At 44.8% G+C, this 15891-nt stretch overlaps 1 protein-coding gene across 4 annotated transcripts in view; it reads left to right on the plus strand.

Moving 5' to 3' along the window:
* Nucleotides 1-15891, plus strand: part of TMOD1 (tropomodulin 1) — a 103100-nt gene that overhangs the window by 29559 nt on the left and 57650 nt on the right. For 3 of the 4 annotated variants that reach the window (XM_082404151.1, XM_082404150.1, XM_082404149.1), the window contains exon 3: nt 9419-9575. The exons of the other annotated variant lie outside the window; for it this stretch is intronic. In XM_082404151.1, coding sequence (XP_082260277.1) covers nt 9419-9575 — 157 coding nt within the window. The remainder of the gene's footprint in view (nt 1-9418; nt 9576-15891) is intronic. 4 annotated transcript variants of the gene reach the window in all.

The following is a 15891-nucleotide window of genomic DNA, read 5'->3' on the forward strand; positions in this document are numbered from 1 at the left end:
CATCAGTAACTCTGGTCCCATGGTGGGCACCTGCACTCTAGCACCCTTCATAATGCATCCCCTTCCCCAGACCTGCTTGGGGCAGCAGCTGGGTGCCCAGCAAACAGCTCAGGGCAGCAGGTGTGATGCTGACTTGAAGGGTGTCCAAGAAATACCATCTTTTCCCTGCTGGAGCATCAGTGCTGTGTGATTCTGGACGATTCAGAACACATTAGCACTCACTGCTTGGTGCTGGAGATTCAGAGACGACTAGGATACATCCCAGCTGGCCTTTGAGGGGCATTCAGTCTCCTTGGGGAGAGGGATACGGCATAAATGTGCTCCAAGACAAATTACGAGGAACATTATATAAGAATTGGCAAGATGCCTCAGGGTGTTTGGAAAGAGAATCACCAGATCAGTGCAGGGAGCACAGCAAAGGCTGGACAGGGTGCCCAAGGGAAGGGCTTTGAAGGATGAATGCAGGGAGGGGAGGAGGGATGGAATTCCAGGCAGAGAGCACAGCCTGAGCAATGCCCTGGCAAGGGTGAGGGTGTGGGGCACGGCTGCGGAATGCGGAGCAGCCTGGAGTGGCTGGAACATGGAATACTTAAAGATGAGAAGATCGGGAGGCTGGAGTAGGTTGAGGTCAAATCACGAAAAGCTCTCCGTGTCTGGCTGATGAATTTAGTCATGATTCTGTGGGTTAGTAGAGGTGCTGAGCATTTGTGAGTGTTTTGGGGAGTGACCCGGTCAGATGCGCCAGTTGGTGCGGTCCGGCTGGCTGATAGAAGGGGAAGGGAGTACAGATGGAGAGGCCCGAGGCAGGGAGGCCAGCCTGAGGCTACTCTGATGGTTCCAGCAAGAGACAGCACAGCTTGAACTAGGCCGGTTCCCATTGGATGGAGACGTTTCCAAACCCTGCAGCCTCAGACTCCTTCCCCTGGCGAGCCACACCCCCTCATTCTGCCAAGCCTCTGTCTCTGCGGTGCTATCCCCCTGTAACATCCCTCTCCTCTCTTCTCTTACCCCGGCTGTCTCCTGCCTGGTGCCCTGGGACTCACTCAGCTCAGGAACCACTTCCTCCAGGAAGCCCGGGTAGAGTAAGCTGCTCACACTTGGGTGTGTCTCCCTCTCTTGGGCCGCTGTGGAGCGCGATCACTCATTCGTTGTCTCAGGGTGCCCCGCACAGCAGGGAACGTGGAACGTTTTCCTTGTACATGAGGCAGAAAAGGAGGATTAGGAGAACGCTGGGAAGGGAAGGTTTGGCCTCACCTTGTGCCATGAACACCAGAGAGACACAAAGTGTGCTGTTATGAGCCATAGGTTCCACCACAAACAACTACTGGGCTTGGGCTACAAGGGTGCCTTTGGGTGTCAGCACGAACGCCCTGTAAAGCTGTCCGGGGGATGCGCTAGATCCTGGGCTTCACCAGCCCTGCAGCAGGGTCACAGTGGCCGAGCCAAAGGCCTGGCTCTTTCTGGAGAGAACAAGAAGGGAGGAGGAGGTCTAGAGTGCGTCAGGCCGGTGGATGGGTGGGGAACGTATGGAGAGAGGGGGCTTATTAGAGGTCTGGACCCGCTTGTCCCGTCTGTGACCGAGGCACGAGTGCTGTGCTCTCAGGCTAGGTTCTGCCGTGTGTGACAAGAAAGCTCTGCTGAAGCCCCACTGAGTGACCCCTAGTGGGATCTGGAAGCTGCTGGTGAATGGGGCAGAGGCCGGGCGCTCTGTCTCCTGACGGGCCCCGAGGCACTGGAGGGCCACGCTTTACACAAGGGGAATCAGACCTGGCAGAGAATTGGAAAATAAAAGTCCACAGGGCCACTTGAAAAAAAGCATTTGGGTCAAATGCCTTGTAAAAGGTAACTGGATGGCTGACTGGCCTGTTCGATGTTCGGGCTGCTGCTGTGGTGGACGGGGGAAAGGGCGGGCGTCTGGGGCAGGCTGAGGTCGTTTGAAGCAGGAGGGAGAGAGAAATTTACCTCGGAAATTTCTCAGTGGGAATTCTGAGAAATTTGCCTCCTGGGTTTCTCTCTTACCCAGGACAATAACTCCATGCCTCTGTGCCTCAGTTTCTCCACCTGTAAACGGAGGCCAGTGTGATAAAGAGGTGCGAGGGAACCTGGTTCTCACACGGGGCCACATCTGGTTTCCAGGATCCGTTCTTAGAGGAAGGCAGTCGGGTGGGATGCAAAGCTTTCTGGGGCTTGGAATTCAGGAGCCCGGGCTCTCGGTCCACGTGTGACCTCAGGCAAGGCCCTTGCCCTCCCCGGCCCTCGCTGCCAATACCCGATAAAGAGCGCGGGTCCACCCTCTTCTAGGGGGCTGCGTATGGTTCAGTCACAGAATAGAAACCCAGGACGCCTGGAGCCCAGCCCAAGGGGGGGACACATTATACATGCCCTTGTTCTTAGACGTAGCTGATTTATGGGGGGAAAGTGATAAAATTCCTTGTTTTCTGTCACTGTGAAGAACCAGGTTAAAGGACGTTGTATATATGCTAAGCCACCAGTCTGAAGACAGTCATACTGATCCTTGAGAAGCTAATTATGTGCAGTGTCACCTATATATCAGCTCAGGCTTCCTGGCTGTGTGGCTAACAAGCTGTGTGACTTTGGGCAAGTGACTTCAGTTTCCCTTGCCTCAGTTTCCCCAACTGAAAATGAAAGAATTGGCCCAGAGGCTGTCTCAGGGCTTTGCAGCTCTGAGCTGCCAGGAGCCTATGATCATTTTAATACATTGTATGTGTATGTGTGTGTGTGTGTATGTGTTGCTTGTGTGTGCACTTCTAACGCAGCCCGCAGTAGTTCTAGCCAGGATGGAGTCTCTCATAGCCCCAGCTATCTATAATTAGATAATTATAGTGATAATTGTGCAGATGCTTAATATTTGGCCTTTACTTCACCTGTTTGCAGGGTGTTAGAGCTCCTAACAACACAGTTGAGGATTTGTCAGTTTCCATTGTCCTGTGGGCAGCTGGACTCCAGAGCTTGGGTGAGAAAACTAGACTAAGATGTTAACCTGTCAGGCTGCACATCGGAGTTTTAATTTTACGACATTAAAAGGAAGTCACCATTTAAAAAGCCACAAGTAGGGAACTACAGGAAGAGATTGCCTAGTTTTTCCCCTCTGTGATTATTTCCAAGAACATATTAAACTTTTGATTCGTTTTTAATTTTTTTTTAAAACCTCTAAATTAAAAACCAATGTATACACCTCTTTCTTCCTCTGGCCCAGAGCCTGAAAGGAGCAAGACATTCAGTAATCATGTGTGGAATAAATGAATGAGTATCTTGACTTTCTCTACCTGGAATTTTAGTCTGATAGGAACCTCAGATCAGAGGTGGCAAAATGGCAGCCCATGGGCTGAGACTGGCCTGCATCTGTGTTTTATTTGGTCTGAACATTGTTCTTAAAATATTTGGATCATGTGTCAATATTTAAAAATCAAGAGCTTCCACAGAAAGTTGAGCAGATCTAAAAACACCACCCACGTTCTTACACGGCAATAATTCGCTGGAGCAGAGTAGTGTGGAGGCATCGAAAGCTCCAGTGTGCCACAGTCCTCCCCACTCCCAAGCGTTAACAGCTATAATTTTATATTTAGGCTAAGATCAGAGAGTGTCTAGAAATTCTTCCTCCTTAAAACTAACACTGACTTTCCTGTCAGGCGATAATAAGAAGATCGCCCAGGCATTAGTCACTGCCCTCCACATGCAAGTAAATTTCCAATTGTAAGTAAGGACCTGAAGGCATGCTCCAAGTCATGTATATTGTACCAAAGCTGTCTCCTAAAGCAAATCTCACCCGTAACCCACCGGTCTTTGGAGTGAAGATGTACATGTGATGTGTGTGTGTAAATACAGATTCCCCTCATGCAGAAGCGATATCTGTCTTGGAGGAGCAGACTGATGCTTCCCTTTGAACTAACTATAAAGAAAGCACGTGCCCAGCAAATTTACCCTGTGCAGACCTTAAGATTAGGAGAATGAGACTTAAGTGCCTTAAAGTTTAGGTGGTTCCAATTACCAGCAGGCATCATGGACATATACGACCTTTACAGGAATGTAGAGGCTAGTTATCGACTATTCTTTGCTATTCAGTAAAGCGGACCCCACTTTAGGATCTTGATTAACCTTAAAAACTAAAACAATACATTGTTTTACACATGTGCTATAATTGAGACTTTGCTCTCATTTTACTCTGCTTCCCCCATTTACCTTCCGTCTCCTCAGTTATTCCGAATTAGAGAGGCCTTGGTGAGGTCCTGGTCTTAGCACACTGCCTGGACACATAATAGTCACTCCATGGATGTTTGTTGAACGAATAAGAAATGAAGGAATGAAAGATACATTTCTACACGTACATGTTCAACAAATACTCTCCTGGTCGAAGGTGACAACAAAATGGTTGTGGGAACTCTTTCCTCACCAATTGGGTAGGCTGGGTGTGAGAGTCAGTTTTAGGTTCTAATAGTCATCCAAGGCAGCATTTTCTTATACATTTAACTGCTCCATGACGAATTTACATAATACGGCACCTTACTCTGTAAAACAAGACACCATATTAAATCTGGCCAGCTCTAGCCTGCCCAATCTCAGCATCAATTTTGGCCACTGACACACGAAGAGCCTGTGTTCTCAGCATTCCATGGGCATTTAATTTATTGCATTGGCCATTTTTGTAATTTTTCCCTCAATAACATAGTCCATTTTTAAAAAATTTATTTATTTTTAATTTATTTATTTTTGGCTGCGTTGGGTCTTCGTTGCTGCTCGTGGGCTTTCTCTAGTTGCGGCGAGCAGGGGCCACTCTTCATTGTGGTGCACGGGCTTCTCATTGTGGTGGCCTCTCGTTGCGGAGCACGGGCTCTAGGCGCACGGGCCTCAGCAGTTGCAGCATGTGGGCTCAGTAGTTGTGTCTCACAGGCTCTAGAGCGCAGGCTCAGTAGTTGTGGCACATGGGCTCAGTTGCTCCGCGGCATGTGGGATCCTCCTGGACCAGGGCTCGAACCCGTGTCCCCTGCATTGGCAGGCAGACTCCCAACCACTGCACCACCAGGGAAGCCCCATAGTCCATTTTAAATAACGCCTTTTTTGAGATGTAAAATTCATAAAATTCACCTGTTTAAAGTATATAATTCAGTGTTTCTTAGTATATTCACTGAGTTATACGACAATCACCATAGTCAATTTTAGAACATTTTCATCACCTCAAAAAGAAACCTGTTCCCATTAGCTGTCACTCCGTCTTTCTCACCTTCCTCCTCAGCTCTAGGCAACCATTAATCTCCTTTCTGTCTCTGCAGATCTGACTGTTCTCTGGACATACCATATAAATGGAATCAGACACTATGTGGTCCTTTGTGACTGGCTTCTTTCACTTAGCATGATGTTTTCAAGGTTTCATCTATGATGTAGCACGCACCAGTACTTCATTTCTTTTTGTTACCAAATAGTATTCTGTTGTATGGATATACCACACTTTATTTATCCATTTGTCACTTGATAGACATTTGAGTTGTTTCCACGTTTGGGCTATTATGACTAATGCTACTATGAACGTTCATGTATAAGTTTTTGTGTGAGCATATTCTTTTATTTCTCTTGGGTATATACCTAGGAGTGGAATTGCTGTCTCATATGTAACTCTTTTAATCTTTTGAGAAACTGCCAGACTGTTTTCCAAAGGGGCTGCACCATTTTACATTCCCATCAGCAGTGTATGAGTGTTTCAATGTCTCCACATTCTCGCCAACACTTGTTTTTACTTGTTTTTTTTATTATAGCCATACTAATGGGTGTGAAGTAGTATCTCACCCTGGGTTTGATTTGTGTTTGCTTGATGGTTAATGATGTTGAGCAGCTTTTCATGTGCTTACTGGCCATTTTTATATCTTCTTTGGAGAAATGTCTATTCAGATCCATTGCCCATTTTTGTATTCTGTTATTTGTCTTATATTTTGAGTTTAGGAGATCTTTAAGTATTCTGCATACTCGATCCTTCTCAGATATATGATTTGCAAAAACTTTCTCCCAAACTGTGGGTAGTCTTTTTACTCCACAGTTTCCTTTGAAGCACAAACATTTTCAAGTTTGATGAAGTCCAATTTATTTATTTTTTTCTTTTGTTGCTTATTGTTTTAGTATCATATCTAAGAAACCATTGCTTAATCCAGGTCACAGAGATTTATGCCTATGTTTTCTTCCAAAAGTTTTATAGTTTTAGCTCTTACATTTAGGTCTTTGATTTATTTTGAGTTAATTCTTGTATATCATGTGAGTTCATATGCTGTTTTTGAAAACAAGTTAAAATGATAACTAATCATGAGTTTAAAAAACATACAACTGTCTTTGGTTTTAATTGAAAATCACGTTATAGTTCACTAAACGCACCATTTGATGGAATGAAAATAAACTCCTAATGAGGCTGATACTCTCAGTATTTACTTTAAAAATCCAATAAGCTAACAATTGTTAGAAAAGGCCTTTTTAAAAGTCAACTACTTTCAATAAAGATAAATGAAACTATACTTTAACATGCCATCTAAGAAATATTTTAAAAATACATTAACAACATCTTCACTCCCCTATTAGAAGGATATGGGCTTCAGTTTTAACACCTAAATGGTTCTCAATCAGGGGTGATTTTGCACCCCTACCGGGGATATCTGGCGATATTTGGAGACATTTTGGCTGTCACAACTTAGGAGAGGGGTGGTGCTACCAGCATCCATTAGACAGAGGACAGAGACGCTGCTAATCAGCCAAGATTGCATAGAACAAGCCACACGACCAGGAATCATCCAGCCCCAAGTACCTCTTGTGCTGACGTTGAAAACCTTACTTTCACCCCCAAGTTTTATTGAGATATAATTGGCATACAGCACGGTAGAAGTTTAAGGTGTACAGCATAAAGACTTGACTTACATACATCATGAAATGATTACCAGTTTAGTGAACATCCATTATCTCATGTAGATACAAAAAAAAGAAAAAGAAAAAAATGTGAAAACCCTACTTTGAATCAGTGGCTTCTATCAGATATATTCAAAAAGAGATGTGAGTTTGCAAACCCTTTTCCCCTCAGTTACAACCTCATGGGTTTCTCCCATCATGATACTGAGCCTTTTGGAAGTCAGAATGTGCCCCAGCACCTCACTGCCATCAAAATCCTTTATGGTGACAAAAATCTCTCAGGTCTTCCCTATGGGGATCATTGGGAAAACACTTGCTTTCCATGCTTAATTCATTTTATATTTGTATGTGTTCCTTTTTTGAATTTTAAGATATATTGGGATAACACATCCCCTGTCCAACATACGTATTTGGGTATCCAACCTACTGGTAAAAGGTATTTTATCTGATTTTAGAACAGCAACAACAGTCAATAATAATTCGTGTGCTCACTGTATCAGGCGCTGTGCTAAGCGCTCTCCTGCACTGTCTAATTTACTTTTCTCAACAACTCTGAGAGAGTGACTGTTACTATTCACATTTTACAGCCAGAGGAACGGAGAAACGGTGAGATTTGCCCAAGATCATGTTGCTGGAGACATCATTACTCCAAGTCAGGGCTTAAGCCTGCTGTGGGGTTAACTGTGACATGCTGGCGTGTCACAAAGAATTTGATTACTTATTATGGGTAATCACAGATGGACACTTGCCGACATTTAGGCCGTGCCCTCACTCAACTGGGCTACAGTAGATGTACTTTCACTGAATGGACACACACTAGTAGCCACAGGAAATCCTGTCTCACCTGGGACATACCCGTGGAAATGTGGCTCATCTGTGGACCATCAGCCATCCTCCATATCACGGTGGACAGTGTCTGAGGACTGCTGCTTAAGGAAAACTAGGGTATCTGTGGCACCACGTATGTTCTTGACACTCATCCACAAATCAGTCAAGGCTTAATCTTCTACCTATTGGCCGTCCTCTCGTAATGTGCTCCAGCTCCCAAATGTCCCTCCTGACTTGCGGCCTAAATCCATTTGCACATACACCAGCCCCACTCTCCGAGCCCCTGTGTGTACCGATCAGAGTGCTAGGCCCTGCCCACCTCAGCTCTCCCAGAGTTGGGCTCACACTCCAGCCTCCTGATATTGCACCCACCGCTCTTAGTGGAACAGCACAGTGGTAAACTATCTTGTAAAAAGAACAAAAAACAAAAAAAAATCATACTGCAGTCAAACAGTAGTATTTCCCTCCCAAGCTTTATCCTTCTATGTGCCAGGCACAGAGCTCTCTTCATATAGCTGATAGCATTCCCCTCTCAGAGGGGGCTTTTAGGAAAGGATTTGAAGTGTGAGTGAGTGAGTGAAGATATGCATTTTGCTGGTACAAAGATTGGAGATGGAACGGCTCTCGAATTTAGCCATTTTGGGGGTGCAGCAAGAAGTGAGGTGAGATTCTGCTCACGTCAGCCTTCCCAATATCCTCCTGACCTCCCCGAATGAAAGGGGGTGGGGAGAGAGCAATGATCTAACTAGAAGATTGCCCTCTTCCCCCAAATCTGAAGAAGGACCCTGGTTTTGGTTCTAGATTTGGGCAAGTCTTTCTTTGCTCTTGGCCTCAGTTTCCTCTTGAAGGGACCATGCACGCGTACACTGGATGATCTCTAAGCATCCTGGCAACGGTAAACTTCTTTGAATCTCTGCGATACTGAGTTAAAGTGAAGCCCATGTGATTCAAATCCACCCTGATTAGGAATCTGCTTTAGTAGTGAGCCCACACCTAGAAGCCTGCCCATGTTTGAAGAAGAGAGCACAGTGATTGGTTGATGCTATCTTTCTTGAGAGACCCATCTCCATGGGCAACGTTCAAAATATTTAACAGCCAGCAGGCATGAGCACGACAGTCAGGAGGGTAGAAAGCAGCTGGTAGGGCCAACCAGGGCTGCAGCCTGACAGCATGCCTGGCCCTTCCTTCAGTCCTGCCCAGCTTTCTCTGCTTGTTTTTTTGGGTCTGCCTCTTCCTGCCTGATTCTGCATCCAGGGCCCTAACTCAAACTCCCTGGGCTGCTTCTCTCCCCAACCACTTTCTACACAACGGCTGTAAATACCCTCATGCATCCAAACACCAACTTAATCCTATTTCTCCCTCAGCAGATGCTCTTGGAGCCCTCCGCTGTGCTCAGCCCCTGGTCAGCTGACCCCTCACCCCCTTGCCTTTAAAAAAAATGTTAGAGGCTGGGAAACAGGTATGGTTAAGAGACCTGAGTCCTAGCCTAGCTCTGCCCCTGTCTGCCAGTGACCTTGGGCAAGCCTCTGCCCCTCCCATGTTGTTAGTTTCCTTACATGTAAATGAGCAACTTAGATTGAGCTCCCCGTTTTTCAGTGATGAGTTTCTGGAGGAATGCAAGTCTTCAGCAGCTGACTGCTCTCTCTCTTTCTCTCTCTCTCTCTGTGCACCTGCCCCGCAACTGCCACTGTAGAATGCACTGCTGCCTGCGGGCCTGAGGCAGAAGGATCAGACCACCAAGGCGCCCACGGGCCCCTTTAAAAGGGAGGAGCTCTTGGATCACTTGGAAAAGCAAGCAAAGGAGTTTAAGGACCGAGAAGATCTGGTCCCCTACACAGGGGAGAAGCGAGGTACTGAACAATGTTGCACTTTTGAGCACGTCATTCCCCATGATCATTGAGTGCCAGCTGTATGCCAGGCCCTGTGTTGGGCCAGATGTGACTGGGCCTCCTTGCCCTCATCCCTGCCTGGCCCAAAGTCACAAACCCAACTCCAAAAGTATCGGCGCATGGGGTAGATTTAGTGAAGTTTTGGGGTAAACCAGGCCCGTAACACTTTCCCCTAAGTCCCCTTTAACTAGGGTGTCCTGATTATTTTTCATACAAACCTGATACTGTCAAAAGGGAAAGAAGGAACTATTAAAATGGTATCAGGACATGAGGCCCAAACAAGGCCTGTCCCCTCCAAACCAGGAACAAGAGATATCCTGTCTCTACCCTAATTATCCCTTCTTTTTCCCCAAAGTTCCTCTGTCTGGCAGCTGCAGCTTCCCTTCCTTCATCTGTCCCTCTAAGACTCTCTGCCCCAGCCTAAGGCAAGCCATCTAGAAGACTCCGGGGAACAGAGAGGCACTCCGACTATCCAACCCTTCCAGAACTTCCCCTACACTCCAAATCATCCTCCTGTCCTCTGGTATCGTGCTCACCCTTGCTCACTGCCCTGCTGCCCCACAGGCCTCTTTCTCTTCCCCAAACACTCCAAGCTCTTTCCTACCTCAGGACCTTTGCACGTATGCCCTCTGCATGGAATGCTGGTCCTCTGTCCGTCTGCAAGCTGGCTTCAGGGCTGGCTTCTCTCTTCTGTAAGAGGCGTAATGGTTAGAAACATAGCCTGGACTTGGGTCTACTTTGGCTACAGTCTTGGCACTACCCCTTACTAGGCTGTGTGAACTCAAGTACATTTGTTTGTTTGGCCATGCCACACGGCTTACAGGATCTTAGTCCCCGACCAGGGATCGAACCTGTGCCCCCCTGCAGTGGAAGTGCAGAGTCTTAACCACTGGACCGCCAGGGAATTCCCTCGAGTACATTTTTAAACCTGCTGTGCCTCCATTTCCTTGTCTGTAAAATGGGGTTGATGAATATTACCAGCCTTCTGAGGGAGTTATGAAGATTGAGTGAAGATATATATAAAGCACTTAAAACATCACCCGGGGCATCATGAATGCTATGTCAATATTAGCTATTATTACCCTTTCGGTCTCAACTGTACTGTCTCCTCTTTCAGGAAAGCCTTTCCTGTCTACACTGTTTAGGACATTCCATCCCTTCAACTCCCCCTTGGTTATTCTCCATCTCGGGAGCCTGTGTGTGTTCTTCAGAGCAATTCTTATTTTATCATTATGTCTTTATTTACACTGGCCTGTAAGCTCCATGAGGCAGGGACTCAGCTGCTTTTGCTTACACAGTTCCCCCAGCACGCAGCACAGGGCCTAGTGTACAGTAGGGCTCAGGAGAGAGGTGTTGAATGAATGAATGAGTTCAAATTAAATATATGCATAATGGATCTTATAGGCTTTTTCCTTCAAATATAAGCTCCATGGGTACAAGCACCACATCTGTCTAGTTCATTGTTATATCCCTATACCTCAAAAAACCTAGCATGTAGTAGGCACCTAGTAAATATTTGTTGAATGAAAGCATTAATTCTAATTAATTAATTAATTCGTTAATTAATTGTTTGTTTTCCACCTCTTCCATTCTCCTCACCCCCAAGAATGTCGGCATGATGCGCCAAGGATCCCTGTCTATGGCATTTTTCTCTGTGTCCCTGTTGTATTAGCACAATGCTGCACAGAGTAGCTGCCTGATAAATAATAAAATGAAAGAGCAAGCAGGTGTGGGCATTTCAGGGAGGACTTCTAGCCATCCCAGCGCCTGGAATTGAAGCTCAGTCCAGATTTTACTGAAAACTTGGAAGGTCAGGGAAGCCCAGGAGACATCTGGATTACAGAGCTTTGGAAGAATTGTGTGGTCTGAGGCACCCTGGAGCTGGCGGCAGGGGAAGGGGCCCTTGACCCTAAGGGCTGGGTGTGCCTTGCTGAGAGCATAGGCACAAGATGGTTTTAAGCAAGGTACTTGTACCATGAGGAGTGATTTCTGTGCAGCAGGTAAAGATAATAAAATCTCTGGATTTCATGGGGCCTTAAAACTCCCACTATCCCCCCTACACATCTGAAAAATGGGGAAACCAAGGCTGTGAGAGAGTCAGCAGCAGACCTGAGTGGACAGTTGGTGAGTCATTACTGGCATCTGCTCCCTTGTGTGCCCATCCCCCTCCCAGGGAAGGAGCTGGAGATGAGATGGGGGATGGGGAAGGGAATCTGGGCGATATATAAACCAGTCCTGCTGCCCCTTCGCAGAGTGCTGACCTGGCCCCGAGCCGGGAACAGCTCTCCAGACTCCCAGAGCCTGAGTGCCCTCGTGAAAAACCAGGCTGACCCAAGGAGGGTAGCTAGAATTTATTCTATTTTCATATTATGACAAGCCTAAAAGGTTTTTCATCATCATCATCATCACCACCACCAGCATCGTCATCATAAAATATTTACATGATGATTGTTGGAGTCCATGTATATTGAATAAGTACAGTCTCAGCAGAGAGTGTGGGAAAGGAGACCTCCCAGCTCTAACAGGCAGACACAGGGCCGTTCAGTCCAGCTCTACTGAGCACTTGCCCCATGCTGGGCCTAGAGAGAGCCTAGGCTGAGGGGAAATAGCATTTCAGGCACTACAAAACCCAGCAGGATGTGGTAAGAGCCATAAACTGGTGCAAAGTCCTGAGGAATTTGGATTTTCCCTCACTCTCATTCAAGTGGGGGAATCAGAATAAAGTTCCATGCAGGGTATTTTCATTATACAGATTTGGCTGCATGTGCTGAAGAAACAAGTAAAATAAGAGAGACTTAAAATGCAAGTTTAGTTTTCTTTCACTTAGTAGAGCTGCAGGGTTAGGCATTCCAGGGCTTGTAAGACATCTTCCTTGGCATTAGGAATCAAGACCCTTTCCAGTTTTTCATTCTGCCATCCTTGTAATATATTCTTGTCCTCATGGTCCATCTGGCTGCTGAGGCTCCAGTCATCACACCCACATCCCAACTAGTAAGATGAAGGAAGGGAAGACGTCTGAGTCCCTCTTATAGTGTCTTAGAGTCACCACCCTCATGGAGGCACCTGCTGCAGGAGCATAATAAACCATAGGTCTTAAATATTTACTGAATGTTCATCATAGTTACTGCATCAGTCATTTTCACAGTTCATTTTCCTTTTAGCCATTTCGTTTTCTTTTTAGCCATTTTGATTTGCTGTTTTCCAGATGCATCTCTGGTGAAGGTTATGATACATTTTCTCCGAGATGACTTTGCTGACTGTTCTGCTTGTATAGTAATTGATCTTTGGTGTAAACAATTTATTTATTTATTTATTTATTTATTTTTATAAATTTATTTGTTTATTTTTTGGCTGCGTTGGGTCTTCATTGCTGCACATGGGCTTTCTCTAGTTGTGGCAAGCAGGGGCTACTCTTCGTTGCAGTGCACGGGCTTCTCATTGCAGTGGCTTCTCTTGTTGCGGAGCACGGGCTCTAGGCGCGCAGGCTTCAGTAGTTGTGGCACACGGGCTCAGTCGTTGTGGCTCGCAGGCTCTAGAGCGCAGGCTCAGTAGTTGTGGCGCATGGGCTTAGTTGCTCCACGGCATGTGGGATCTTCACGGACCAGGGCTTGAACCCATGTCCCCTGCACTGGCAGGCGGATTCTTAACCACTGTGCCACCAGGGAAGCCCCTGTAAACAATTTAAATAACAAAACAAAGTAATACTCTCTGCTGAGAGGTAGGCACTGATCCCATTTTAGTGAATATCCTTCTGAACATTGCTCTTCCCACCCCTCCCCACCTCTGGTCCAAGTCACTGTCATCTCTCATGTGGACTTTTGAAGGAGCCTCCTAACCATCTCCTGGCTTCCATCCTGGCCCCACTTCAGGCTATTCTCAATCAGTAGCCAAAATGAGCAGGTTTTTAAAAATTGAAGTAAAATTCACATAACATAAAGTTAACTATCTTCAAGTGAACAATTCAGTGGCATTTAGTACACACACAATGTGGTGCAACTACCATCTCTATCTAGATCCAAAACATTTTCATCATTCCAAAATAAAACCCTGTACCCAATAAGCAGTTACTCCCCATGCCCCTCGCTCCCGACCCCTGGCAACCACCAATCTGTTTCTGTGGATTTACCTATTCTGGATATCTCCTATAAATTAAATCATACAATATGTGACTTTGTGCGTCTGGCTTCTTTCACTTAGAATATTATTTTCGAGACTCATTCATTCCCTTTTATTACTGAATAATATTCCACAATTTGTCCATTGACGAACATTTTGGTGGTTTCCACTTTTTGGCTGTTGTGATTAGTGGTGCTGTGAACATTCCTATACAAGTATTTGTCCGGGTAACTTTTGGGTATATACCTAGGAGTGGAATTGCTGGATCATATGGTAATTCTGTGTTTAATTTTTTGAAGAACTGCCAAACAGTTTTCCCAAGCAACTGCACCATTTTACATTCCCATCAGCAATATATGAGGGTTCCAATTTCTCCACATCCTTGCCAACATTTGTTATTTTCCATTTTGGTTTTTGGTTTTTATTATAGCCATTATCATGGTTGTGAAGTGGTATCTCATTGTGGTTTTGATTTGCATTTGTCTAATGACCAATGATGTTGAGCATCTTGTCATGTGCTTGGCCATCTGTACAGCTGACTCTCCATATCCGCAGGTTCCATATCCGCGGATTCACCCAACTATGGATCAAAAATATTCAGAAAAATTCCACACAGTTTAAAAAGGCAAAACTTGAATTTGCCACGCACTGGCAACTATTTACATAGCATTCACATTGTATTAGGTATTATACGTAACCTAGAGATGATCTAAAGTATACAGGAGGATGTGTGTAGGTTATATGCAAATACTATACCATTTTGTATAAGGGACTTGAGCATCCAATCCCTCTCAGATACCTAGAGGCAATTGTATATCCTCTTTGGAGAAATGTCTATAAGTCCTTTGCCCATTTTTAAATTGGGTTGTTTTTCTTTTTGTTGTTGAGTTGTAAAAGTTCTTTATATATTCTGAATGCTAGACCCTATCAGATATATGATTTGTAAATATTTTCTCCTCTTCTGTATGTTATCTTTCCACTTTCTTGATAATGTCCTTTGATACACAAAAGTTTTATTTTGGTTAAGTTCAATTGATCTATTTTTCTTTAGTTGCTTATTCTTTTGTTGTCATATCTAGGAATACTTTGCCAAATCTAAGGTCATAAAGATTTACGCTTATGTTTTCTTCCAGGAATTTTATAGTTTTAGCTATTATATTTAAATCATTGATCCATTTCCAGTTGGTTTTTGTGTATGGTATGAGATAGGGGTCCAGCTTTATCTTTCTGCTTGTGGATATCCAGTTGTCCCGGCACCACTTCTTGAAGAAACTATTCTTTCCCCATTCAGTGGACTTGGCACCCTTGTCAAAAATCAATTTGCCATAGGTGTATGGGTTTATTTCTGGACTCTCAATTCTATTCCATTTTTTTATATGTCTATCCTTATGTCAGTGTCACACTGTTTAACTTTGTAGTAAGTTTTGAAATCAGGAAGTCTGAGTCCTCCAACTTTGTTCTTTATCAAGATTGTTTTGGTTATTTGGAGCCCCTTACAATTCCATATGAATTTGAGAACTGGCTTTTCCATTTCCAAAAACAAAGGAGGAGGGCCATTGGAATTTTGATAAGGATGGCATTGAATCTGTAGATTGCTTTGGGCAATATTGCCGTTTTAATATTGTCTTCCAATCCATGAACTTGGGATATCTTTCTGTTTATTTAGGTCTTCTTTCATTTCTTTCAACAATGTTTTATAGTGTTCCATGCACAAGTATTTCACCTCCTTGGTTAAATTTATTCCTACGTATTTTATTCTTTTGGATTGTATTGTAGATGAAATTGTTTTCCTAGTTTCCCTTTCAGATTGTTATTTGCTGGTGTACACCACTTATTTGTATATGTTAATCTTGTACCCTGTTTTATTGTGTGTGTGTGGAACATTTTCTGCATATAACATCATGTCATCTGTGAACAGAGATCATTTTACTTCTTCCTTTCCAGTCTGGATGCCATGTATTTCTTTTTCTTGTCCATTTGCTCTGACTAGAACTTTCAATACACAGTTGGGTAGGAGCAATGAAAGCAGGCATCCTTGTCTTGTCGCTGGTCTGAGGGGCTCATTTCCTCACTCTGTCAGGGCCCAGCTCGCAGGTCATCTTCCCTGACCATGCTACCCAAAATAGCAGAGCCCACCTCACCCACACCCCAGCCTGAAACT

This window comes from Balaenoptera borealis (genome assembly GCF_965194805.1).
Source record: "Balaenoptera borealis genome assembly, chromosome: 8".
In the NCBI taxonomy this organism is placed as follows: domain Eukaryota; kingdom Metazoa; phylum Chordata; class Mammalia; order Artiodactyla; family Balaenopteridae; genus Balaenoptera; species Balaenoptera borealis.